This window comes from Natator depressus, chromosome 9 (genome assembly GCF_965152275.1).
Source record: "Natator depressus isolate rNatDep1 chromosome 9, rNatDep2.hap1, whole genome shotgun sequence".
NCBI classification, from domain to species: Eukaryota; Metazoa; Chordata; order Testudines; family Cheloniidae; genus Natator; species Natator depressus.
In genome coordinates this window covers 8,805,216-8,832,860 of record NC_134242.1, presented here as the reverse complement: position 1 = coordinate 8,832,860, position 27,645 = coordinate 8,805,216, and the positions used below count along the sequence as shown (strand labels likewise).

The 27,645-nt window shown below is 42.4% G+C and overlaps 1 protein-coding gene across 1 annotated transcript; it reads left to right on the top strand.

The window, feature by feature from the left end:
- The first annotated feature begins 141 nt into the window (after window positions 1–141).
- SENP5 (SUMO specific peptidase 5) lies at window positions 142–27,358 on the top strand. Its single transcript, XM_074963478.1, has 10 exons — window positions 142–278; window positions 9,901–11,489; window positions 16,367–16,472; window positions 16,631–16,778; window positions 17,383–17,430; window positions 19,023–19,100; window positions 22,149–22,286; window positions 24,225–24,308; window positions 25,919–25,969; window positions 26,068–27,358. Exons 2-10 carry the CDS (start codon window positions 9,932–9,934, stop codon window positions 26,176–26,178), a joined length of 2,322 nt encoding a protein of 773 aa, XP_074819579.1. The 5' UTR covers window positions 142–278; window positions 9,901–9,931; the 3' UTR covers window positions 26,179–27,358.
- The last annotated feature ends 287 nt before the right edge of the window (window positions 27,359–27,645 follow it).

Genomic DNA, 27,645 nt, shown 5'->3' with positions numbered 1-27,645 from the left:
GCGCGCTGAGGACCAGGCCCCTTCGAGCACATGCGCGCTAGCTGAGCTGCCGGTCGTGCTCTCTCCGCGCTCCTCTCTCCCGCCCTTCGCGGCCTGTCGCGGGAGAGTGAGGAGGTCAGTGTGCGCCGGCGCAGTGCGCAGGGACTTGCCCACGTGAGGCGCTGCTCAGGGGCTGGCGGGAGGCGCTGCGCCAGCCAGGGGAGCCGGCGGCGGCGGGGGGCGGAGCTGGGGGCGCTTTGCTGCTGCCGGGATGCGCTGGACGACAACGAGGGACAGAGGTACGGGCCGGGGCTCGGCTCCCGCCCGCCTGGCGGCCGCTTGGGACAGGAGGGGCCGGTTTGGGGCCGGGGGCGGGTAGAGTTTGAGGGGCGGAAGGGGGGGCCCAGAGTGTGGGGGCGGGGAGGGGCCAGCGTGTGGGGGGGCCGGTTGGGGCCGGGGTGTGCAAGGGGGGCGGCGTGTTTGGGGGCGGGTTGGGGCTGGGGTGTGCAAGGGGGGCGGCGTGTTTGGGGGCGGGTTGGGGCTGGGGTGTGCAAGGGGGGCGGCGTGTTTGGGGGCGGGGGCGGGTTGGGGCTGGGGTGTGCAAGGGGGGCGGCGTGTTTGGGGGCGGGGGCCGGTTGGGGCTGGGGTGTGCAAGGGGGGGCGGCGTGTTTGGGGGCGGGGGCCGGTTGGGGCTGGGGTGTGCAAGGGGGGGCGGCGTGTTTGGGGGCGGGGGCCGGTTGGGGCTGGGGTGTGCAAGGGGGGGCGGCGTGTTTGGGGGCGGGGGCGGGTTGGGGCTGGGGTGTGCAAGGGGGGCGGCGTGTTTGGGAGCGGGGGCCGGTTGGGGCTGGGGTGTGTAAGGGGGGGTGGCGTGTTTGGGGGCGGGGGCCGGTTGGGGCTGGGGTGTGCAAGGGGGGGCGGCGTGTTTGGGGGCGGGGGCCGGTTGGGGCTGGGGTGTGCAAGGGGGGGCGGCGTGTTTGGGGGCGGGGGCCGGTTGGGGCTGGGGTGTGTGTTGGGGGGGCGGGGGCCGGTTGGGGGCTGGGCAGAGTGACCTCTGCCCCCATTTTGGGTGTGAAGTTGGTAAACGGTTGCTGGGAGGGGCCGTGGGTACTAGTGGGAAGCTGAGGCCCTGGTTTTGCTGTGGTGGAGGGAAGGACCCCAGAGTACAGGGACAGAGCTTCTTGCCATCTCCCCAGAGAGTGGTTTGAGTTGTTGGAGGAGGTACAATTATTTCCTGTGTCTTGGGTTCTATGTTTTCTTGAAACACTTTCTGTGACATCCATTGAGGAGGTTGGGAGGAGATGTGCCCAAAATTCCCTCTCCCAGTTTCCAAGGAAAATCTGACTAGTCTGAGCACACAGATTAAAAGGATTTTTACTGGTTAAAATTCACATTTAAAATCTACATTGTCTTTATGATGTTTAGGTTACTAGTGATTTAAATTATTATGACTGAAAGAACTTTAAAGATTTCTAACTATTTACAGTGTTTGCTTTTTGCTATATTTGTCAGGGTCATGGAAAACATACAGGGGAATTTCGGAGACATTGGTATAGACTTCCCAAAAAAGCAATATGATTTCATTGGGGAATTTTGCCAAAAACACTGAAGCCTTGCCTGGATCGAGATACTTTGTTTAGTTTGCATCTCTATTTTGGCTTATTCCTTTCTTTGCTGTCAGATGTCAGTGTAAAATGCAAGGAGTCACTCAAATGTAAGGTGTCAAAGTGAACAGGTGCTCCTGGACCAATCAGAGCAACCTTGCGAACTTTACTACAGGAGTCTAGTTGTTTGCAGCTGTCAGCTGGGTCCTACTCCCTGTTCCAGTCTCTCACTCACTAAGGAAATGTGCCCATTTCAAGCTGGTGCACTAAAAATTGATTGTAGCTGCAGCAGTGAGAAGGGCTGGTCACCATGAGTACATACCCATCTGAGACGCTAGGCCAAGTAAAGTCTTGGATAGTGTAGGGTCAAATGAGCTTTTTCTTGGAGTGCGAGGATTTTTAGATGTGCAGAAGTAAAGAAGAATTTTGGTGACTGGAAATTGTTATAGTGCTTGGGATGATTTGGTAACTTCAGAAGCAGAGGAAGACTTTGGAATAATTTTCCCTTGTCGGAAGTGCTAAACCATACTGTGCTGTCAAACCCCCTTCCTGGCCTTTCTGTCTTCTCTTGAGGAGATTTCCAGCATTGCTTCTCCCTCAATAAACTAAAGGTTCAGCTACCTTGGACCACCAGTTCGTAAGGCCTGGGCTCTACTTTCAGATCAACACAGATCTAGTGTTCAGGAGTCAGAAAAATCCAGACCCCTTCACATCGTAGCTATGCCGATCTAACCCCCAGCGTAGCCGTAGCTAGGTCAGTGGAAGTATGCTTCCTTTGACCTAGCTACTGTTGCCTGGGGAGGTGGAGTTCCTACAGCAGTGGAAGAGCCCTTCTGCCCTATGGGGTCATGCCAGCACATGATACAGTTCAGAGGCTGACAGCTGGTGCAAGGCACTGGTGCTCAGCATGGTCACTGGGGATCTGAGTTGCAAGGCAGAGGGAAGCTGAACAGAGAGCCCTGTGTGGCGGAGGGATAAAAACACAAATTGGATACATGGACACCTGTTCCAACCGAATGGATGGATCTTACAATCGCGTTGTTGTTGCTGTGTGAGCTGGACATTTCAATCGGTTTGGTGGCATTTAATTTCTCAACTGTCTTGAGAGTTAACACCATGAACATGAGTAGGGAAGCTTGCACCTTTTGGAGCTACTCTTTCATTCTCTGCATGCTTCAAAAGACAGGAAAACTTTCTAAAAAGATGCTAAGGACCAGCAACTTCACTTGAAATCAGTGGACGCTATAGGTGCTTAACAGCTCTGAAAGTAGGCTCTTAATTTTTTAATGAAAGCTTAAATTCTGAGAAAACATCAGGGAGGCCCCTCAATCCATGATAAATGCAGAGACTGTGCATGTAGATTTCTAGTTCTTCTGCTCTTTACTCTGCTAGGACAATGAAAATAGACAAATTTCACTATAGCTTTGTCAGTTGCACATTCCTGCTTTGATATAGTGACTGGGGTGGTGTTGTCAGAGTTTGTTTCATGTGATTATAAAACCAACCAAAAGTTGCAAGTCTAAACATTTTAAAATGGCATTAAAACATTTCTACTAAAGACCTTATTTGTACAAAACCTAATTTTTGGGCTAAACATGCCTGACACCATCCCTTTATTGGCAATAATTTTCATAACTTATTTTTTATGTTGATATACATATGTGGTACTATTGGACTTTGCAAGTCACTGTTTGTAATATATGTGTATAGTGTCTTTCATCCCAAAGCATGCTCTCCAAGTGTTACTTCATCACTGGAGGGTTACTTCACTATGCGATGAAACTCAGCAGTTGTTCAGTCGTGCACATAAACACTGCACAAAGGTTTAGAACAGGAAGTGAAGAGCTACTGTATCCAGTACTGTAAATTTTAATCTGTACAAACGGAATTACATCAAATTTGAGCTAAACATCCGTAGCTGCTAATGCAGTGATATGTAATTATCCCCCATTTTCATTGTGTGTATAAATTAAACTTTTCCGTTTCCATATTTCAATCATTTAGATTTTTTTAAAACTCTTCACTGCGTGGTCTTCTGTTCATATTAAGCTACCTGTGAAAGTTTTCTAATAACTTCCAGAAATGCACATAATCTTTACAAAAAGAAAAGGAGGACTTGTGGCACCTGAGAGACTAACAAATTTATTGGAGCATAAGCTTTCGTGAGCTACAGAGCTCACGAAAGCTTATGCTCAAATAAAATTGTTAGTCTCTCAGGTGCCACAAGTCCTCCTTTTCTTTTTGCGAATACAGGCTAACATGGCTGCTACTCTGGAACTTGTCATAATCTTTACAGTGTCGCAAGCTTGTAACTGAACAGAAAAAGGAAGAATATTCACAGTTAAGGATTCAAATGTGCTGTATGTTTTCCAGCACGGAGGATGGTGACATAGCTAGTTAATTTTGCTCCAACAATGAATGTCATGTGTTGACTAAAATGTAGGTGGGATGGCATATGTATGCACTACCTATGTTCACTAACAAAGTAAAAGGACCTGTTGGGGTTAAAAATTGTTGCACCTGTGCAGAATTTGGCCCTTGGTGTTAAAATGAGTTTCTGTACTTGAATAGAACTATTAATTTTACTGGTGGAAGTACTAGCTGTGCACGTCTGAGGCAAAATTGGACCTAAGTAATATTGTTTCCGTGCAATGTAAATAAAATATAGTAGAGTTTAACATCTCAGAAGAGTGGGAGTATTCTCAGAGATGAGGCAAACTGTGTGCTGTCGTCATCCTACTGTGCCTGCTTACTGCAGCTAAGAAAACATGACCTGGCAGTGAGTGATCCTAGAGAGTGTATGCTGTGTATTGCGTTGGATTTAAGGATGTAGCGTCAGATGTATCTTAGAAGTTTCTTTGATTTTTAAGCCCAAATTCTTAAGGTTGATTCCATGTAACTGTTTTAATGTAACATTATTATTTGTAGTGGTAAAGTGGTTAGCACTTTTATTTTAAGGCACATGTACAACTCTACTGAGAAATACATTGCACAGTGCAGTTTCTCTGCTATCATTAGTGCATTTTTTTTAGCTATTACCCCAAATATTTGCCTTACCCCAAATATTTTTTTAAGTTAAGAGAGAGCACGCAAAACCAGTGATGGTTCTTGCAGCACTGAAAAAATTAAATGTGGCAAACCTCTACTCTAGTATTTTTCAGTTAAAAGTTTTCATATAGAATATTGTTTTGCAGCTTTCAGGTCTACTAATAACGATGAAAAGAGGAAAGTTTTCAGCCCGTTAAAATAATACTTAACCAATCCCTGGAAAGCTTTTTCTTAAAGGGGCACCATCTTGAAATCCACACTGGATGGGAGGGTGGGGGGAGAATAGAGTATTTTGTATTTTAAAAAAATGTTTTCCTCTCCCCATTGTGTGAATGACTCAGGCAAACAGAAGAAACTGACTAGCAAAGCATGGGAAATAGTGAAATCGACTATGCGTTGTGTGCCAAATGCCTGAACTGAAATATAGGGAAATTATCATTAATCTTTGTAGTAATATGAAGTATTATAACACTAGTAAGTCAACTTTTTTGTACAGAAGTGTATTACTTTGTCCCTTTTGTCCCGTTTTTAACATTGGGACTAGTGTCCAACAGTTAGTGACACAGTTGTGCAACAATATTGCAAATTTCATTTCAGCTTTGTGAGACTTCTGCTCTGAGAACAATTCAAGTTAGCCTTGTGGGGTTTTTTTTACGGTTAGGTCTTATTTTCACTAGGTCTTTTTTCCTAGAAATTTCCCTCTGTTGCTATCACTAATTCAGTTTAGTGTGGAGAAGACAATGGTAGCTGCAGGCATTTTTAGCCACAGTTCTCTCTGCATGCTGGAGGTTAAAAAGCCAGCAGCAATCCAGAGTCCTGACAATGCTAGCGTTTCCTTGTGAAGGTGCGTCTGTGTGGAGAAAGGCTAGTGTCCGACACAATCTTAAAACATAGCAAGGTTTAGAGGTGAACCAGTAACTCCAAATGGGATTGGGCATGAGAGCTGTTCTTAAAAAAACATTGGAAGGTATGTTCATGAAGTTGTTTAGACTGACACTTCTGTGGCTCAGGCTGCAAGACACAGGCTCTTCTGTGCTCATCGTGGTATCTGAGTGTCTGAGATTGCCAGTAAGTGATGTTACAGGGATCTGAAGGAAGGTTCTGGAAGGTTCCATGTCAGTTAAAGGGAAACTACGAAGACAAAAAAGGGTTAGGAGCCATTGAATCAGAGTGAAGTGAAGGACGTTGTGGGCTGGCTTTGCACTGAATCACTACCGTGCAGCTGGCTAGTTCTGCTTTTGTTGCCTGGGAAGGTTCCGGAGTGCTGCTGCTGCTACTTGAAAGGCCCAGTCAGCTCCTCTTGCGGTTTTCCAAAAAGGATCTCTGAAGCCTCAGGCTATGTCTACACTATGGCTGGACTGATGCTCTGGCGATCGATGTACTGGGGATCGATTTAGCTGGTCTAGTGAAGAACTGCTAAATTGACCACAGATCGCTCTCCGGTCACCCCGAACGAGAAGAGTAAGATAAGTCGACGGGAGAGTGTCTCCCGTTGATCCAGCACAGTATAAACACCGCAGTAAGTCAACCTAAACTATGTCGACTCCAGCTACATTATTCACGTAGCTGGAGTTGTGTAACTTAGGTCGACTTACCGCGGTAGCGTATACAGCCTCAGACTCCAGTTAGGGTATGTCTTCGTTGCAGCTAGCCAATCCCCTATTGTTGCTGCCATCCACACACACAATACTGTGATCTGGGTTTGGTGGTGCTTCAAACTCGGGCAGGTGGACTGATTTTAAATCAGCAATTTTAATCTAGTCTTGCATTTGTACTTTTTAGTTACTTTCCCAAAGCAAGGTTGATTATCATTAGTTGGTAACCATTAAAACATGTTCATTTGCAACTAACTATGGCCTTTTACACTAAACTTTGTATTTTTTTGTTAACCAGGAGGATACGTTCAAGCTCTATAATTGCTTACATTAATGTAAACGTGTATTCATATTCCTATTTTCTCTTTTTTGATACAGTGTTAGAAAATAGCGAATTACACGTTGATTTACTAGATTAATTTTTTATTTGATTTAAGTCAAGCTACATTTGGAATGAAATTGGAATTCAATGAAATGCACGAATACAGCATTTTAAATTTTTTATTCAGATAAAGTTTATCAAACATGTTTTGCATTTAAAACTGATTTATTAAACATAGGAATATTAACTGTAATTAGTGAATTAAACTGTTTGTTTCTGATCACTGTGTCCTTCAAGATTTCAAAACTGGTATTTCTCATCCTCCGTACCTCATTTTTATTCATAGTCTGGAAGAGGGAAAACAAGCCCTTCTGCCCTTTCAACTCCCACTTGGTTTCTTAACTTTGAATGAACTAATCACTGAATTGAATGTATTGAATAACTGAAGAAAATATTCTATCTCTACTGGCAGAAGAGGCTACTGCTGTGTAAAGTAGGTTTAGCACTCCAGCAAACTCTAGTTCCAGGTGCTTAGCCAGTGACTTCTGCCAGAGTATTGGTCTTTCTTTAAAACGTCAGCAGCAAACTTGTAGTGCCTGAATACTTTTTAAATTTAATTTAAATTATTTTAATTATAAGTTTAGGCCTTAATATAGGCAGTCATAATTTCAAGTTTAATTGTAAATACATTTATTTTAAAAAAGAGGAAAATATTTAAATAAAATGTATATTTTTAAATTGGGTTTTATCTGCTTGAACATGGGCTGGCTGCTCTGGCCCAGCCTGGAAGTATATAGGCTTGAGCCTGGTTTCCACTTTAATTGGGGTTGGTAACCTACCCACATGGGATATAGGCTAATCAACAGAGGTTCTAATAGTCCTCCAGTGCCTTCTTGCAGTTCCCCATGGGCTGTATTTTCTTGCCCTCTGCCTACTCCTTTCTTCTGTACCGGAAGTCACCTTCCAGTTTGTATACACAGATTCAGCATTTGAACCCCACATGTCATGTGGTCTGCCACGTTTCTACTGCACTTCTGCATACTTGAACAGAGATGCCATCCAGCACACACACACACACGTTGTCCACAGTGCATTGCAAAATACTTCATAGTGGTGCAGTGCAAAGAGCCATGGGGTATCCCTCCAGAAGTCCTAGTGCCTCACACTGGTGACTCTAGCACCAGTGTGGACACAGTAACATGGGCTATGCTAATCTGAGTGCTGAACACCCAGGCTAACTCTGCAGGTAAGATATACTCTTAGGGAGGACCTAGCCTAAAGAGAGATGGGTGAAAGCCAGGAGAGCAAATGTGAGGAAATGACCCTTATTGGAGTTGCTGCTGTTATATCCCATTTAGGAGAACAGTAATGACTGCCTTATTAATAAGGCTGACAAAAAATAGACTACTTCCTCACAGTTGTGCTGGTGATCTGTGCTGGTTTTTACCAGTGTGTGTCCCAGTCTATTACTGCATGATTCACAACTCTCTGCAAGTCAACAGCCGACCTTTCATGGTACAGTGGGAGTAGCAGTATTAACCTTTAAATTCTTAACCCTCTGTTTGCATTTCTATCCCAACAAAATAAAACCTGTCTGTTTTTCTGATTGTTCACTCTAATAGATTTTTCAACAGTGAACGCTATAGTCAGGGTTCTGTCAGAACTCCATTGTCAACGTCTGTTTCCACATGTTCATAACTGAAATTCTCCTTTAAGGCTGACATTTCCATGCTTGATCTCAGTTTAGACACCACGCTCCCTTGTTTTTAAACTTGTGGAAGATCCCTTGGTGTCACAGTTGCTCCTCGTACTGCTGTGGATAAAATCCAAATTTTGTAGTAATCATCCTTATTGAGAAGCAAATCTTTCAGTTGGTGAAGAGGGGGAAAACAAGTCATAATAAGTGGGTGACAAATCACTTCTGAGCATGCTTGGTGTCATCTCCTAAAAATTTTAGCAAAAGAAGCCCAGCCCCACTTGTAACGTACAGTGTTCCTGGCAGACCCTGGGACAAGTTGCATAAAACAAACTGAGAGTTGCAGTGACACCTTAGCAATCATCCATTTTTTTTCCATTGGTGCTGCCCTGCTCTGTTGCTTGTTCAAATATTCTGCTATTCTTTTAATCCAGGCTGGCAGAAAAATGACTGTTGCCAAACACAGCAACAGTGATGTGAACCTTCTTCTGCATATTCCATTCACGTCTGTCAGAGGTGGACTGTACTCCCCAGGAGGTTCTTGAAATAACATTTATTTCTCCAGGCTGTACATATATTTGACGTGACTAGTTAGACCACTCATAGAATATCAGGGTTCGAAGGGACCTCAGGCGGTTATCTAGTCCAACCCCCTGCTCAAAGCAGGACCAATCCCCAATTTTTGCCCCAGATCCCTAAATGGCCCCCTCAAGGATTGAACTCACAACCCTGGGTTTAGCAGGCCAATGCTCAAACCACTGAGCTATCAGTTCCCCTCCCCCCCCCCAACTATGCCTAAGCAGAGAGAACGTAATGTGGGTGATTTGATAGTATTATGTGGCACTTAACTTTTGAATTATTTAACAGTCTTATGGGGTCCTAAACGCGCATCCTTCCTGTTTTAACTATTTATATTTGCCCATCTAAGATGCAGGTCACTTCAGTGGGGAAAGGGATTTGTTTAGAAGGATCAGTCAGTGTTTTGAGCTGGTACTATTTTGTTAGTAAAGGGTTAATTTTGGTGGTGGCAGCTTATAGCATTGCCTTTTAAATACAGAGGAACCATTTTACAGTGGACTTGGCTATAGTGAAACATCATTTATAGTGAAGAAAGAGAGCTCCTTGCCTGGAAAATGAACACTTTAGTTCCTTTTTCATGGAAGAGTTTCTGTTGAATTGACTCACCAGAGGATGGCTCCCCAATACTTAAGGTTTATTATGCAATAATCCGGCTTCATTGTGTCCCTGGTGGAATCTGTTAGTAATGCATCTTGGTGGCTAACTTTCAGACTGTGGTTTAAAACTCCTAAGATGGAAGTTAAATATTATCTATGCTTTACAGATGGGGCAGTTGAGAGATTCACTAACCCAAATTGGGTCAAAATTAAGATTAGGAGAGAGTGATCTGAGTAAGAGGTTACCTGCTCTTTGCTCTAACTAAGAGGAGCAGCTGAATAATAGAACTGGGAGGGGAGACATGTAACACACTGGTGAGAAAGCTGTTGCAACCGTTATGCTTGACCTTCTAATGCAATGTGGGGATTTGGGAAGCTCTTGGAATTTTAGACAGGCACGCTCCCGGAGGAATGTGAATTGTGTTTTCATGGCTTTGAATTCATAATTATCTGAAATGTAACATTGTGTTCCTTATTCTTACAGCTGCCCTTCGAGATCATAATGCAGCAGAAAAATGAAAGAACATAGAAGAAATTTAAATTGGAAAAGAAGTCGATTGCTGTTCCTTTCTAGAAGATGGACCACTGGATTTTGGGGGCTCAGGAAATACTGCTTCCAAAAGAAGCATTTTTTCCTAGCTAAGAGAAAAAGACAAAGTGCTCAATCAGTTGTGAGCCTAAACCGGAACAAAGTGTACCGATCTCTCCAGTGCAGAAGGAAGGCACTCAGACTCCAGAGTGAGTGGGTTCCTGAAGTGCTTCTAAATGCAAAAAACCATCAAAAACCAACTGCTGAACACAGCACCTTTTCTACAAAAACGTACAGAAGGGCAAAAAAGCCCTTTCCCGATGGCAAAACTGGAAACCCGCGTGCACAGGCAATAGAGAAGTTGGACAATGAATCCTTTCAGGGTGAAGATCTCTTGAACAGAGTCACTGGATTACAAGAAGACGCTAGTCTTAGCTGCATGCATGGCAATGACAACAGTGCCTTTTGTGGTGGGCTGTGCGATGCTATCTTACCTGTAAAGAAGGAAGGTTTCATACCTAGTGGAGAGGAACGCAATAATGATGAAGGCAATTCCGTCTTAGTAGTCTTAAACAATTGTAAAAGAAGGTGTTGCAGAGGGCTAGAGCAGAATGGAACTTGTGGCCCCTTGACTACTAAAAAGAGGTCCAAATTTAACCAATATACTGTAAAGAAGATACCTGTATTTATGATGCATAAGAAACTTTCTATGGTTAGGTTTCGGGATAGAATCATAAAATTCCCAAAACTTAGAGCAAGAGGCAGAACCTGCAAATCAAGTAAAATCAAGCCAACCTGGGTGGAGAAAGTTACCAGGGACTGTCAAGAGAATCTTCAAGGAGATTTTGAAGGTGGATTTTGTAACTGGTTTTCCTGCTGGAAATCTAAAAATAACTCCTTTTGGAACCTGTACAGCTCATCAGATATGAACAATAATACACCAGGACCTGTAGCTGAGGAGAATAAAACACCTGCATCTGACATCTGCCTTACACAGGATGCATTACAATGTGATGAGCTACATACCGAGGAACCTGCATCCAGAGATGGCAGTGTTAAAATCTGCCAACCAGAGCTGCACAAAACAGCTCCTTTGGGTACAGAAACCTTGCATGGGACGGAAACAAATGAGGCTCCTGCAGTGGACAGTTGCCATGAGGATCTTTTCCTCTCAGTAACAGAGAGAGAAATTGCAATTTCAGGTCAAGAAGATGCAGAATCTAATCAGGTTATGTGTGTTGATGAAATGATATTGTTAGAATCCTGCAAGGGGGATTCACATATGAACAATAACCTTGCAAATGGACCTTTTTCGGTGGAGCTGGCACAAAATGAAGACAGCTCTTCCCAGATGGAAGTTGAAGGCTCCATTAATCTGGACATTTTTAGTGCAAAGTTACTAGATCACCCTTACTGTAAAAGCCCCCTAGAGGAGCCTTTGCCAGAAAGCACAGGACTAAAATCAGGAACTCGAAAGGGAGGCAGAAGGAACAGTCAGAAAGTTTCTCGTGTGGCTGATGAGCAGTTATCAACATGGATTTGTGGTATACTCTTCACACGTTATAAAACTAGTCATTCTTGAGAATAGCTGGGCATAGCATATGAAGTTGAGAATATTTGAAGTTTCCTTACCACTTTAATTCCTTTATTAAAGTGATTACACACCATGAATTACAAAAAGTGTGTAGCTTAATACTCTGACTGAGATGAGAGGCTGTGAGGAGAAGGATTGTAAGGGAAATGTGGCAATACTTTCCTCACTTGGCAGGCTTGCTTATGCTAGCTTTAGAATGGTACCTTCTGAAGTATGCGTATAATGCTTAATGGACCCAAGGTTTTTATTTTTCAACAATTGTTGAATGGTACATCTTTCTACTTTGTTTTAGAGAATACAATCAAATTGGGCTGCTTGTGAAAAATATGGATCAGCATTTTAAATTTAGAAAATTTTTTTACCTTGAGGTTATAAAGGGACAATATAGGGTTAAAGTGCTTTTAAAAAATAAAAATCAGGTAATCTCACATATTACTGGCCACTTAGATCGTGATCTAATTTGCTGTTCCCTAGGCTTACTGCCTGTGTAATTTCTGCACTTCATTTCACTTTAAACAGGAGACTAAACCAGTCGATTTCACTTTTGGGTTTTCATACCCTAAATGTTTGAATAGGGAGGTAATAAACAATTATAGGGAAAAGTTTAAATCCAAACAAAATTGGTTGTAGTTGACACTTCCAAAAAAAAAAAAAAAAAAAAGCGAACACTCATATTCATAATACATGATGAACCAATGCTGCCTGATGGGGTTCCTTTTCATGTGGAGCATGGTACAAATACTTGTGTTTGAAGTGTGTTGTATATACAACTTTATCTGATGTCAGGAGATCTATATAACACTGTAGTAAGAATTAGCACTCCCTTTTGTACTGTACCATTAAGGTACTGGTACGGACTCCAGCAACACTGTGATAACTGGGTCAGCTGGTTTTTATTAGAACAGCCTGTTTTCAGTGGATTATACAGCCTGTGATATGTTCCCTTTGACAAAGAGTGTTAAAGGATTGCTACTAAATTTGACAGATTTTGCCCCAATTCTCCACTTTCCCTGTCTGGAGAAGCTATTGGGAAGCCTTTTATGGTTGATCCTCCGAAACATGATGTGAAGGGGAGAGAAGCTGGATGCAAAATATGGTCTAGCATTGAACAAAAATTTCTTTAAACCCTATTGAGACAGAGTGATTTGCTCATACTTATATGCACTGTTCCTCTACTTTCAGTTCTCTGTGAAAAGCAAGCCAGAGGGAAATGAGGAACAGACTGGCTTCCAGCTTCTCTCTCCTTCAGATCATGCAGAGAAATTCAGAACCATGAACTTGGGTGTGTCAGCTGGCTAATAGCATTTCAGTTCACTCGGAAGCAAAATTAGCGCTGGTCTATGCTTAAAATTTAGGCCAACATAGCTGCAGAACTCAGAGGTGTGTGAAATCCATACCCTTGAGCGTTGTAGCTATCCTGACTTAACCCCCGGTGTAGACACAGGTTGATGGAAGAATGCTTTTGTTGATCCACCTGCTGCTGCTTGGAGAAGTGGTGTTCCACAGCAATAGAAAAACTCCATCCATTGATGTAGGCTGTGTCTACACTATAGGGCTGAATTGACATAGCTGCATCACCGTAGCTATCCCACTGTGATTCCTGTGGTGATACATGGCCAAAGTATCTAAATAGGGCTCAACTAAATTCCATCCTTGATGTTCTAGATGGGGGAGGAGGCTTTGCGGCTAAAGCAGAGGCAAAATCAGGTGACCTGGCTTTTGTTCACTTGTTGTAGCACTGCTTAAATGGTCCTGGGCATGTCCCTGAAACAGTGGGCCTCAGTTTCTGCTTTAGAAAAAATTGATATAATTATACCTCTCAGGGATATTTTGAAGCTTTAATTCATTACAGCAGTTAGTACCAGCTGGATGTGAATTAACACGCTACTGGGGGTGGTATTCAGGTATGTTGTGAGGCAGAAAGATAGAAGGTGAGTGCCTTCTTCCAAGTAAGAAGTACACCATTAACTTACTGATTTACACCTTGGCAATATTGATTGCTAATACTCAGGTTCATTCATATTTAATTTTCTTAAAAGTTTAAAAAAAAAATTGGGGGGTGGGTATGGCATTATATGAAATCTCTTAAAAGAGGAAAATATAAACAGACTTTCACTTTCCACTTTTTTTTTCTTGAGTTTTTGGGCTCTTTGGACTCCTCTTTCCATTCCCAAGAAACCCAGCTGTGCTTTCATAAACAGTTTATGACCCAGTATCCACTTTGAATGTACTTTGTTATTAACCGGGGACCAAGTCCTGCTCTACTGGTAGTCAGTGGCAAAACACAAATTTTGGCATATGGAATTCCCAATTGAGTTTGGATATTCAATGGGTTACAAGTGCCTGCAGGGACCACTAAGTGGTGCAGAGATGGTATTTTGACAGGAGGGTCCATCAGGCTGCCTCTTAGGTCTCCAGGTCCCTTATGTTGTCTCCCCCTCCATAGCATTCTCCCCTGATCCGTTTAAGAGAATGGGTGAAGGAGTTTTTGTTTTCCAATAAAGAGGTCCTAGCTGTGTTGGTACATGTGTGACATCAACAAAGGGCCAGTCAGCCAATCAGTGTGGCTCCAGACAGTCATTCCTAGCTAGACTAACAATGTTTGTAGAAATCTTAGGACCTCAGATGGAAGGTGTAATAAGTGCACATTTGTTTTCTTTGAGCCTTGGGATATCACATGAGGGCCTAAGATCAATGTGATGGTAGGTCAGACTGAGGGAAGATAGAGATGGGGGCAGTGTCTTAATTCTCAACCCCTTTGATTTTTGTGGTTTTGTTTGTCCTTCTAATCTCTATCCCAGATTAATCTAAATCTTGCCCTATTGTTCAAAGGTGTTGCAAAAAGTAACGTTTGGCGCATCTGTAGTGCTGTCTGTCTGAGGATCTCAAAGTTCTTTTCAAGCAGTAAAGAACTTCAGCCTCCCCTCTCTCTCTCTCTCTCTCTCACACACTCACACACACCCCCTCCCCCAGTGTGGTAGCATCTTTGTTTACAAATGAGGAAGCTGGCACAGAGAGGTTGCAACCTCGTGCCAGTTTTGAACTTGGGATTGTTTTCCTCTTTGAGTTACCGTTGCTTTACACCAGCATAAGTGAGATCAGAAGTCGGCCAGAGCCAGGAACAGAACTAAGGACTCCTCAGTCCTGTCCCTGAAGCACAAGAACATGTGTATAGCTTAATAATGTCTCCAACATCGTCTAACCTAAAGACACTATTTCTTAGCCAGGGTGAAAAACACTTTTGTTATCACAGCCCTTTACAACTTAAAGGAATACAAGCTGTGCTGTTAGTGTTTGACAAAGTTACAATTAAGGACAGTCCGCAATGAACTTCAATACTTTTTTTTTAGTGTGGTTCATGTTTCTTCTCACTTTCGTTTAATATAATTTCTTTCCTTTCTTGGCTTCACTTCACCTTTCCCCAGTAATACATTATGGTGTATGTCTTCCTACATTATTTTCAGTCTGTTTTCCTCTCTGCCTTTCTCCCTCCCTCTCTTTTTAAGTATCTTCCTTTTCTTTGTGTTTTCAATCTCTTTTCCTATTTCTCCCCCAGAATCTCTCAGAATACCATGATTTTATTTTCTAACAACTTATCTCATCAGTCTCTCCTTTTCCTGCCTTGCCGTGCCCTGCCCCATCCATCTGCTTGGAAACTTGCTACTTGGAAACTTGATCAGACCCCAAATAATTAGAGGACTAGCCAAAAGGCCAGTGCAAAATAGAGAGGAACCCATTGCACTGGGGCTGTGTCCAGGTGAGAAGCGAGCTATCTGCCCCTTCCCCTGTCCCCTGGGAAAGGGAACGATGCTGGAATTCCTATTGGGGTGATGTCCCTGGTCCCTTTTCTGGGGCTCCATCTTTCTTATAAGCATTTGATTATCAGGCTTCCAATATGTTTGGAAGTGTTTCCCTCAATTCCAAAAAGCCCTCTGGCAGCTAGAAGGGAGCTTCAGGAGGAAGAGACACCAAATTCTGAACTGGCAACATTGGTTGATGGTCTGTTACTCCAATCTTCTCTCTTATGATTCTTCCCTCCTACTTACCCTGCTTCTTGATGCTGGAATGGGGTGATGTCTCCACCATTCCATTCCTGTTTCTATTCCAGCCAGAAAACATCTGTTTGCTAGACTTTCCTGCTAGACTCAATCTGTTGGTCCTTTCCAGTGAATATCTCCACTTGCTGTTGTCACTGCTGCTTAGAGCTTTCCCAAGCAACAGGAGGGTGAAATTGACTTGATTCTTGAGTTTCACTGCTGAATAGTTAGTAAAAATTGATCAGACTCTGTTATGTTTTTACTGTACTACAGTTTAAGAAAACAGTGAGCAGCAGCATAGGCATGGTAGCTGTCAGCAGACTTCGTAACCAAAGGGCTAGAAATTTAGTTTTAATGAAGGCTTTAATTCTTGCAGTAACTGGTGGCTCCCTGAATTTACAATGTTTGAATAAAATATATGTAAAATGTTAATAGAAATGGGCAAAAGGGCCTGATTCTTCTCTTGCTTGCACAAGTATAAATTGTGAGTAACTCCAGTGGGATATCTGGGTATAAATTCTGCGTAAATGAAGAAAATTGGGCTCAGTGTTTAACATTTTTCTGTAGATGATGACTTTTAAGTGATCTTTCAGTTCTGGGGTTACTTCCCCCCCTCTTTAACGGTGCGCCTCTGAGCTTTTTAACTTTTTGTATTCTATTAACTGCATGCAGCAACTTGCCACCGGGTGGGTAGGACACTGTGCTATTAAATATTTATAATATCTCGTTTTGTTGGACTAGAGAACTCACTTTTTACGTTTGCTTTTTCATTTATCTGATGTATTCAAAGGATTCCTAGATGAAGTGATGAAGAAATATGGCAGTTTAGTTCCACTCTGTGAAAAAGATGTCATGGCAAGATTAAAGGAAGTCTTTAATGAAGATTTCTCCCATAGGTTTGTGGTGCTAATATATTCTAGTACTTGTAAAAGGAAAAGTTACTTAAATCGCTAATTTGCATTCCAGATTGAAACTGACACCTGCTAGAACAGCTCCATTTGGTATGAACTGGAATATCTTTATCCATGTCTCTACCTTTTCAATTCTGTTTCAGAAAGCCTTTTATCAGCAGGGAAATCCTGAAGTATCGGACAAGGCATCCAAAATCTTCCACTTGCAATTTCCGGGTCTTCTATAACAAGCACATGCTAGATATGGATGATCTGGCTACACTGGATGGTCAGAACTGGCTTAATGACCAGGTTAGAGATGCATGATGCTTATGTTTACCTCTTCAAAGTGTTAAAAAATATTAGCTAATCCTCATAACCCCCTGTGTGAGGTAGGTCACTGTTATCCTCGCTTCATAGGTGGGAAACTAAGGCAGAGAGGTCGAGTGGCTTTTCATTGGCAGACCAAGTAATATAGAACTTGAGTTTCTGGCTCCCAGACCTGTCCTCATGTAAGTACACTGTACTTCCTCTCAAAGAAGACAGTGGTTGCAGGTGTGAAAGGATAGTATTTCCTCCCACTTAGCTAGAAGAGGGGAAAGTAACAGCAATGCAAGACCCATAGCCAAAAAAACGGAGAGAGTGGCAGTCCTCCAGATGTGCCTCAGTAGACTTGAATTGAATTAAACCAGCATTTCATACTGAGGCCATCTTTAAGCATCTGCTTATATTATGTCTGCTCTAGCAGCCCATGGTTGATTCCAGAGCTCTCGACCTGCATCAGAGAATAGTAATTAGTCAACTTCTTGTTAGAAAAAAGGTGTGTGCCCTTTAGATGCCCTCTCAGATCTTGGATTTACTTTCAGGAATACAATGTTATTTTTGTGCAAATTATAATTTTTACTAACTCTTGCAGATTATTAATATGTATGGTGAACTCATAATGGATGCAGTCCCTGACAAGGTGAGCATTTTTGTTTTGTGAAAAGGTGTCCCTTACGGGGTAGAAAGGGAAAGATGGCGTAAGAACATAGATACATGTGACAAATGGGAGGGAGGTCTGATGCAGATTAAAATGCCATTATGGTGATTCAAAGTGACAGTCTAAAAATAGCCCCTCTGTACTCACTAGTTCTGCTGCCTTTAATCAGTCTGTTGTTCACTTTACTGGCACACATGTTTACACCTCTTAGGCTCACAGAGCCACAAAAATTACGAAAGTGAGCTGGATTCTCTTCTGGCTTGTGCATCATCAACAGTGTTCTTAACTACTTTCCAGCTGTAGAGTGTCTCATTTTGGTGTTGACGTTCAGGGCAGAAGAAACCCATCTTGACTTTCAGATTCTGGATTGAGTTTGGTTGTAGCACTGACAGTTAGAAGAACCATCTGTTTACTTGTAAGCTGAACAAATTGAATATGGAATCATTGAGACCACAAAGAAACCACACAATGCCATTTTTAGATTGGCTGGCTGCACAGAGGATAGCAACCCTTTAATGTTCTCGCTCAGAATGTAGAGCACTGCTTCTTTGATTGGTGGTGGTGGTAGTGATTCCTCATCAGTATTCTCTCTGCTTTTCAGTGCATGAACCAGAACTGTGGTATTGGAGATTGTATCTGTCTGCCTGTGCCCACTTTTTATAGTGCATAATTTAAATCCTCATGGGAGATCTTGTTCTAGTACTTTGTAGTATGCAGTTAGAAGTTTCTGTTGGCATAAGTAATAGGTTTTATCCAGCATTTTCAAATGCTGAACTATCCAGCTTTTTTCAAGGAATAACTTCTACCACCTCAATACTAGCAAGATTATTAAATGCAGATGTTGTAAAGCTGCATAAGATGTGACTTATAGCTTTTCATTTTGTATTAATCTCTTCATTTAATTGTAGAGGCTAACACAAGTGTTAACCTAATGCTAAAGAATTGTTTTAATTGTAAAAAATCGACAACCTTTTGCCACAACAGTAGGTTGCAGTTACTTGCAAAAGATGTGACACCGCAGACAAAGACAAATTCAGAAGCATTTTTGTGAAGTCTGTAACTGGCCAGAGGGTTGAACACTGATGTCCATGTTTTTGTGTCTCAAACTTGTGACAATCAAATTATTTGGTTCTGAGTCACAGAGCAGAAAATGGAAGGAGTTTCCAGCAAGTTTGTCGGGAGGATGGGAAAATATAATTTCCCCCATCCTCCAGTGGTTTTAATCCCTGCAATGCGGGAGAATAATATCTGTAACTCTTCTTTAGCCTCTTCTCCCTAAACAAAATATTGCGGCTGCATGTCGTAGGCTTAGGAATGCTAAGTTCAGAAAATAAATTGCTTTGTAGCACATGGTCTAGGGAAATAGAGAGTTTATCTTCATTCTAAAGAACGGCAGTATTTAAGTTTTGCTAAAACATCTATAGACTTTCTTGTCCTTTTTACTGTTTTGCTTTTTCAGTTCTTGTTTATTAGCCAATTAGATGTTTAATTTTGTAGAAGGTTTGTTTGGCATTACTGGAAGAATTTACACACGCTTTTAACCCTCATTTCTTTTTTTTAATTTGTCTTTCTAGGTTCATTTTTTTAACAGCTTTTTTCATAGACAGCTGGTAACCAAAGGATATAATGGTGTAAAACGATGGACTAAAAAGGTACTATTTAATTCTTCTGTCGCTTATCATTTATGTAGAATAGATCACTGGATGCTGAGACTTAAAAATTTTCTTGTGAGCAGGGGAGAAATGCTAACTTGAAATTATGTTAGTACCAAGTGACAAGAGAGAGTTTTTACTGCTTGTTACTCCTCTCAGTATTGCTCAGCCAACAAGCCTGTGGGAAAGCTGCATTCTATTCCTCCTTCAGCATCCAACAGAATTGGGTTTTTTAAAGTTTCATTATCATTTGGAGCTTAGCAAAAAGGGGTTGTAGCTAACAACTCAGTTTGGATGGCAAAACCCCTTCTTGCTGGTGATGATGTTTGAGAATGAAAGAATTAAGCCTGGATTCTCGAAGTCAAGTTGGTTTGTATGGGGCTGTCGGCTGAAAGAAAAATAAATCTCTATTTGTAAACGCTTGCACGTTGGGTACGGAAATTTAAGGATGACAAACAAGAAACGCACAAAGCATTTTTAGAGACTGTGTACAGTAGAGCCACATTTTAACCCAGATATTAAACAAAAAAAAAAGCAGGCAAGTCCATTTCAAATAGGAATTGTAGTGTACTTTTGATAAATGAATTGAAAAGTTATCAAGTTTCTGTTTACCTCCCCTCTGGTGAAATGTGACTTTTTTTTTAACATACCAGTGGTCTTTAAAAGGATACTGTTTAGTTCCAAATCTTTTACTAGAGCTTATTAAAACTGGACGTATTAAATTTTAATTTGCTTTTTCACTACTGTCAGTGGTGTACTTTATATGTTTTGCAAAAGCTTGGTAAGTGAAACTAGACTGGTCACTTTCTGGTTCCCATGATCTACAGCACTATTGATTATGCTCACATCATTGTAGGGGAGTATTCAGATGGGGACAGGACTGTATTACATGAAAGTAACGTTGTGAAAGTATTTGTTAAAAAAAATCCCTAAAGTCAGGCCCTAAACAGTTCTGTGTCCCTTCCAAAGTAGATCCCTGTTTCCTACCGCACCATTGCACTGAGGGGAAACTTCATTTCATCTGGAATAAAAGCAATAGCCTGTCATACAAGATGGTTCTATAAATGCTGATACTAATTGCTCTTACAATTAAAGTACAGATATAAAGGCAGAGGGCCAGACTTTCAAGCACTGTTAGGCATATAGCATTGAAAATTGGGTTTCTGACTAAACATTTTTCAGGAAAAGTGTCTGCTTTCTGCAAAAACTTTCAAATGGTCGTCTGAAAACTCAAATATTTCAGTTTGCATACATTGGTGCAAGGCCTCATGGGAGTTGTAGTTTGGTTGCTTAATGTCCCAGTTCTTCTTTGTAGGCTGGGCTCTTTGTCTGGATTACAAGAGGGGAGACTGTGGTGCAACATGGGATATGCAGCCTGGCCTACAGAGGAACGTGAGGCACTGCTATAGTGTTTCCAAATCGAAATACATTATCACTATTAGCTGCTGGGTGCTGAGCACTGCCAAAGATCTGTCTGACCTCTTGTTTGCATCATGTGTTACCCACTAATGTTCATATGGACACTTTATTTCCTTATGACAAATGTAATCTGCCCCTCTCCCACTCATCGTTTTCTAGCATGGACACTATGCTTTGTACAAATAGTGTAGTGCTTTTAAAAATACATAGGGATTGCCTTACAGGATCAGACCAGTCCATTTAGTTCAGTGTCCTGTTTCTTCTGCATTTCTGGTGTACACAACAAGATTCTAGCAATATCACGGGCTTTTGTGGGGCAAAAGAGAAGATTGAGGGGCACAGTGCAGTTGAAGACCAAAGCGGTTCCAATGCCTAGCTTCCAAAAGAATAAAACCTGTTCTACTCTTAAAATAATGGGAGTGTTCTAAAGTTTGCCATGTTGTTTAGATCCTGCCATTCCACGTGATTTTTAAGGTGGTATTAGTCCTTGTTTACCCAGCAGCGAGGTACTGCAGTCAGACAGGCAAAGTATCATCATTCAGTGATTGCCTGTGCTACATTAATGATGCAGGATGAGTTGTTCACTGGGCCTTCCGAATGTTCCTTTGTGTGTAACAGCTCTTCATATAAACCAAAATCTAGTGCATGGGGATCTGGAAATCCACTTTTGCTTTCCATTGCAGTTCACAGCACTAGGAATTAAACAACCTAAGCACATAAAACCTTCCTTAAGGAACTGTTTGTCCTCAACATTAAGATGCCGTCATCCCTTACCCAAAACGTTGTCTGTATGCCCTCTGATTCCTCGCCTGTGGACTAGTTTTGGGGTTTTGGTATTACTGTAGCACGGCAGAGCCCTAGTTATGGCACAAGACCCTGGTGTACTAGGCACTGCATAGTATATTGGCCTCATCTTTCTTTGCCTTTGCAATGAAGAGTCACGCCCTGTTTTATATTGCTTATTGGACTCGATAGAAGAACACCGAATGTTCTAGGTGCTGTACAGACACAGGAAGACAATCTTTGCCCTGGAAAGTATCTCTGCCTCTTTATAGTCCGGGCTGCAGTTCACTGGGCAAGAACAAAGTGCCATGTTACAGTGAATAAGGGTCAGAAAAGTGCCTCGACCTGCTGTTTTTGTGGATTCTTTGAGTCCTGATTGCTTAATCTGCTGACCCATTTTTACCGCCATCGGCATTGCAGAGTCAGTACGAATCAGCTGAGTTCTCACTGCAGAAATGTCATTAAAGATGTATGAATGGCCTAGCCTGATTGTAGGTTGTGTTAGCAATGTTAGTTAAAGTGTGTGCCCACACTACCCTCCATTCTAACACACACATTGAGCATGCGCTGTTGCAATTGCAGATGAAGACTAAATGCGGAACCCCCACAGTGTTCAGAGTCGCTTTTTGTACTGCACCAATGTCTTGCATCTAGTACAGGACACACACACGTGACTGAAATGCACATGTGAAGAGCTCTTGGAGGGAGTTAAAAGAAGAGAACTTTCAGGGTCAGGAGAGGGCAAAGATGTTCTGTTTTAAAATAAATACAAAGTTGTGGGAAGCATATTTAACTTATACATGGTTTGTTACTCTGTTTGGTAATACTTATCATTTTGTTTGTCAGGTGGACTTGTTCAAAAAGACTCTCTTGTTAATTCCAATTCACCTGGAAGTCCACTGGTCCCTCATTACTGTGAACATCCCTAACCGAATTATTTCATTTTACGATTCCCAAGGCATTCATTTTAAATTTTGTGTAGAGGTAAGAGGAATTATTATAGTTACGCTTAAAGTGCTTGGATCCTTGCTTTTAAGAATTAAATTTTCATCCTCACCAAAATAAGTCTAGGTTTTGGGTGCATCATGCTTTATGGAATCTCTGTGCATGTACTAAAAATAAATACTTGGCATTTTTATTGACTTCATCCGGTTCTTAAAGCGATTACAAGGGTGCAGGAGAGTTACTAACTTTGACAGATGGGGAACCTGAGACACAGACCTTGTTCAAGGTTACAGCGACCTTGTACCAGACCTAGCAGCAAAGCCCAGATCTTTCATTGCCATATTCATACAACCAGTCTGTGTCTAGCAAACTTTTCTATTGTGTGTTCTCTTCTGTTGCACTCCCACAAAAACAAATCCTTAAAACCTAGTCCAGTGTAAGAAACCCATTGTTCAAAAAGGGCTAAGATAGCCGTTTGCACGTCTTGTGAGCCAAAGATTTTGTGTGTTTATTCTTTTGAGGAGTGCAGGTACCAGCAAGCTTTTTTTTCTTAAATGTCTGGTTGATAATATTTTGGTCATGATGGTAAAGCGTAGGCAAGTAGTTTGGCCTGGACTGACCCGTTTTAGTGGCTGTTTTGCAAAGCTGACCTAATTGCTCGCTCATACAGCAGGCTGCAGCTTTTAAGTGTGTGTAGTTGTCCTCTTTTCTCTTAAGGCAGAGTAGCAATTATTGTACTGAGAGCTCATAGAAAGTACATCGGAATTAAAATAAATGTCCCATCAGCAACTGCCAAAGATAAAGCTGAGGCCTCACCTATTCCTAAAAATTAGATCGACCTCGCTGCCTCAGTCAAGGCTATGAAAACTGCAGCTCCTTGTGCGATGTAGTTAGGTTGACCTAACCCCCACTCTAGACACAGGTAAGCCCCATTGACCAGCCTACCACCTCTTGGAGAGGTAGATTAACTCTGTCAATGGGGAAACCCCTTCTGTCAGTCTAGGAAGCTGCAGCAGGGGCTGTACTGTCAACACACCCTGGTGTTTACAGAGCTAGGGAGTTCCACGCTTTGCAATGAGCATGGCCTACAGAAGCAACAGACACCAGGGGCTTCTTGCATCTGCCCCTTCCCATTGTTCACACGCTCCCTGGGGGGCCACCCTCCCGTCCCCCTCTACTTCAGATACTTTTTGCAATCTTCGCCATGCCACGGTTCCCCATTCTCCCCTGACAGGGGTTTCATGTGACTCCCTATTCCTTCCCCCCCCCCCACACACACACATTTTTATTCTCCTTTTTCTTTTCTTTCTCTTGAAGGGTGTCAACATTTTAAGCTTAATTGGGACATGGTAAAATGAGGGAGGTTGTTATGCTGGACTGTGTTCATTTCTGCCCACAACCAGTTCTTTGACTTACAGAGGTGGTTGGAGCTGTGGCTCTGCTAACCAAGATGCTGTCTCCCCCCCCCACCTCCCCCTCCCTTTTTGGGTTTTCCGATTTCCCCCAAATCAATAGGCTTCTGTGTATTGATGCCGAGAACCTGCCCTGAAACTTTGGAATTGATCAGATGCAGCAGACAAAAGTTATCCATGACTTTCAAAGAAAGAAATGCCATCGAATTGTGTGTAAGGGCCCCGCAAGCACGGCCAGTCAAGTAAATTACAACTGGACAACGCTAGGCCATCTAGTGCATCTCTCCGCCAGTACAAAATTCTTCTCTACAGTTGTTTTCTTGCGCTTTGCACAATCTACTTTTAATTGCCCCAAGTGTGGTGGGGTTTCCAGTGTGTATCCCTGCGTTAACTGGGGGGGCCAATTTCAGCCCTGGTGCTCAATGAAGCCAGTTAGTTCTGTCCTTCTCCACTAGAGCTGGGTTAAGCACAAAGGCCAAACTCACCCTGGTTAAATGTACCCGCACGCCTTTCTCCTTGGCTTTAATTTGTGTGTAACTGTAAGGCTGTGATTTTTCTTTTTAAGAACATACGAAAGTATTTACTGACTGAAGCAAGAGAGAAGAATCATCCTGAGTTTCTTCAGGGATGGCAAACTGCTGTTACAAAGGTAAGCGCCAGCCCCTCTAAACCCCGGTGTGAATCTTCTGCAAGCTGAATCTCTTGGGGGTGCCACTTTTCACTTTTAAATCCACGTTATTTAAAGAAGCAGTAAATATTTATTTTTAAATGAACGAAAAGGAAGAAGCTGGATGACTTGGGCTTGCCAATGGACTCTTTGTTGCTGGTTCAGATCCCACCAGGCCTCTCTCTCCTGCTAAGTGAGCTGGTGGCTTCCGCCCAGACCCTGGTGGAGAAGTTATTCACGCTGCAAAGCCGCTACAGTCAGTGCCCATGTTGGTAGAGGGGTAAAGAACTGAGTGCTCAGTAGGGGCCAGCTCTTCTTCTCTTTAGAGCTGACTGCTCCCAAAGGTTGAAGCACATCAGCAGGGGACAGTATGAGGTGAAAAACAAGTACCGCTGGGGATAGACAGACGGCTTTGTCTATATGCTGTGCATAGACAGAGCGCTTTGGTCTCCAGGGCTGTCAGTCTGGCACATTTCACCAGCACTGTATTCGCTAACAAATAAACTGTGTCTGGCAGCGACAAAAGGGAACAACTTGTGTGAAGTGCGAACGAGGGAATTTGTGACTTGTATAACTGTCCTGTAATGGCTGAGGATATAAAACAGGTCACTGAACATTAGACAGTTTCCCAATGACTCCCCACTCACAGGAGATACTTCTAGGTTCCAGTGCAATGCTGAGAGGATCCCAGATACATGTCTTCCCTTTATTTCTGTTTCAGAGTAGCAGTTGTGTTAGTCTGTATTCGCAAAAAGAAAAGGAGTACATAAGTGAAAGCTTATGCTCAAATAAATTTGTTGGTCTCTAAGGTGCCACAAGTCCTCCTTTTCTTTATTTCTGTGTAGCCCTATGTGAGATGGATGATTTTTGGCTCTAGGAATGTATCATTTTTCCTCTGGCAGTGCTGTGGATTTACAGGAAATATGACTGTTGGAGAGCTAGTGAGTTGCAAGTATTTAAAGAAAAAAGAGAGAGTGAGTGTGAGCGGGATGATCTGGCAAAGCCAGGAAATTAAAGGCTGTCATTTGGGGTGAATTCACTGTCTCTTTACCAACATTGTTTCTGGCCAGCAAACATGCAGTGTGCAGGCCCACTTGGCCTGCCCACAAATTGCCCATTGCTTCCTTCAAGATCAGTGGGGAAGATGGGGATCCACCTTCTATAGCACAAATACCTAGGGAAACATTTCTTTAGGCTTGCGTGAGTTTGCTGATGTCTTTAAGTCTGACCTGAGTAAAGTAGACAGTAATGTTAAAATATTTATTTAAAGTAATTGAGAGGAAGCTATCATGAATTGGTCATTAAAAACCGGATATAGGAGGGAGAGCTGTAATTTCAGTCATAAAATATCTACTCTCAAATACTAGGCATGATCCTAACAAGGTGCTGAGTTTGCCTCCCCTGGCATGACTGGACCCAAAATAAGTAATTGCAGCTCAAGCTGTAAGTGTTGCAGAGTCACCAGTTTTCAATAAAAAGAGCTCACTAATCTTGCAAAATCTTATTTTGGGTTTTAAATAGAACTTTGAGTGAAAACGGAAGGAGGGCTAAGGATCTGTCCTTTCATGTGTTGTCTTTTTTTCCTCCCTCAGTGCATTCCACAACAGAAAAATGACAGTGACTGTGGGGTGTTTGTGCTCCAGGTAAGAGTCTAATTTTAAAGCGCTATGTGGCTTTTTTTCCTTTGTATTTCTCTTGTCAGTTTTCCTGTTTCAATTCAGCTTTTTTTTATTTTCCTCAGTACTGCAAGTGCCTCGCCTTAGACCACCCTTTTCAGTTCTCCCAGGAAGATATGCCACGCGTAAGAAAAAGGATTTACAAGGAGCTGTGTGAGCGCCAGCTAATAGATTAACAATAAAAAAACAAAAAGAAGAAAAGTTGAACTGTTTCTCTGGCATTTGTGAAGAGTTCCAGCTGGTGTTTGTGTACTTGAATTTCTGAAAACTTCCGTGAATTTCAACTGACTCGCAGCTGAGTGGTGTGGCCACTGTTACCTCAACTTTTTCTGCTCTTTCCCTGGCAGGACTTAACAGAGCTGCCCCAAAATATTCCTAATGTCAGTTTGGTTTCCTCTTTTATTTTCTTTCCTGTATTTAATATTTATTATCTACGCATGCACATAGGCAAAGCATGCGACTAAAAAAAAAAGTATCGAATTGTAGATTTGGTGCACCTTTGAAATGTAGCTAGAAATGACAGAATACAGGTTAAAAATTTGTCTGGAAACATAAAGATGCATGATCCGTTTTCTGACGCAATAATGCTTTGAATGTATCAAAACCTTTTCAATGCCATAAAAAGAGCAGCTAAACCTTTTATTTGAAAACTCAAATTATTCCATTTTTCTCATTGGCTGTGTAGTACTGAATCCCCACTTTTTGTGGGGGTGGGGAGAGGGGTGGATAAATCCGCCTATAGATTTTATTTGTGGAGACCCCCTTTGAATAGAGTTGAAGTCACTAATAAAAAAAAAAATTGTTCTCTGTTAACGTTTAGCTAGCTGTCGTTATCCCCCCTGTTCCCTGTGGTTGGAAAGCAGCCTTTGCACAAATGAGACTTCGGCACTTGACTGTATAATAAAACATGGAGATATTCAGCTTTTCAGATTGACAGTATGTTCATATGTGCTTTGGGAGCCCTGATGATTGTGCATGTGTCTTGGAACGTTAGAGGGAGAATGATGAAGCCGACCCTGAAGATGCAAAGCTTCGTTTTAACCTCAGGTTTGGTAACTAGCAACCATTCACGTCTTAGCCTGTTTATAGAATTTACCTAAGGTGAAGTACGTTTCAGGCATCTTCCTTCTGGGTCTCTCTTCTGAAACTGGATTCCCTTCTAGCTGTTCTGTCCCTCCCATTTCTCTTCCTCCCTCCCTCCACCCCATTCTATAACTTTAATTCAGTCAAAAAATATCTTTCCGCTCCTCTCCATGGTACTTGACTATCTTAAACTATCGTCATCCCCTTTTTGTTTATGAATTGTAGTGTGGTAGCACCTAGGAGCTCTCATCATGGCCCAGGGTTCCGTTGTGCTAGGCGCTGTACTTACAGAACAAAAAGACACGGTCCCTGACCCAAAAAGCGTACAATCTAAGACAGTGGTGGGCAACCTGCGGCAGGCCGCCAGACCGTTTTACATTTGCACGGCTGACCGCAGCTCCCAGTGGCTGCGGTTTGCTGTTCCCGGCCACTGGAAGCTGTGGGCCGCAGGTTGCCCACCACTGATCTAAGTAAGATATACTACAGATTTGATCCTGCCTCATGTGCTGTAGGAATGTTGCCTAGCTAAGTGCAAGACAGAAGGCAGGGGAATCTGATGC

Bases quoted from the DNA above. Each gene is read 5' to 3' on its own strand.
- SENP5 (XM_074963478.1), top strand. From the start codon at position 9,932: ATGAAAGAACATAGAAGAAATTTAAATTGGAAAAGAAGTCGATTGCTG. The intron at 24,309-25,918 runs GTAAGCGCCAGC...TTCCTCCCTCAG, and splicing joins GGCAAACTGCTGTTACAAAG to TGCATTCCACAACAGAAAAA. The intron at 25,970-26,067 runs GTAAGAGTCTAA...TATTTTCCTCAG, and splicing joins GTGGGGTGTTTGTGCTCCAG to TACTGCAAGTGCCTCGCCTT.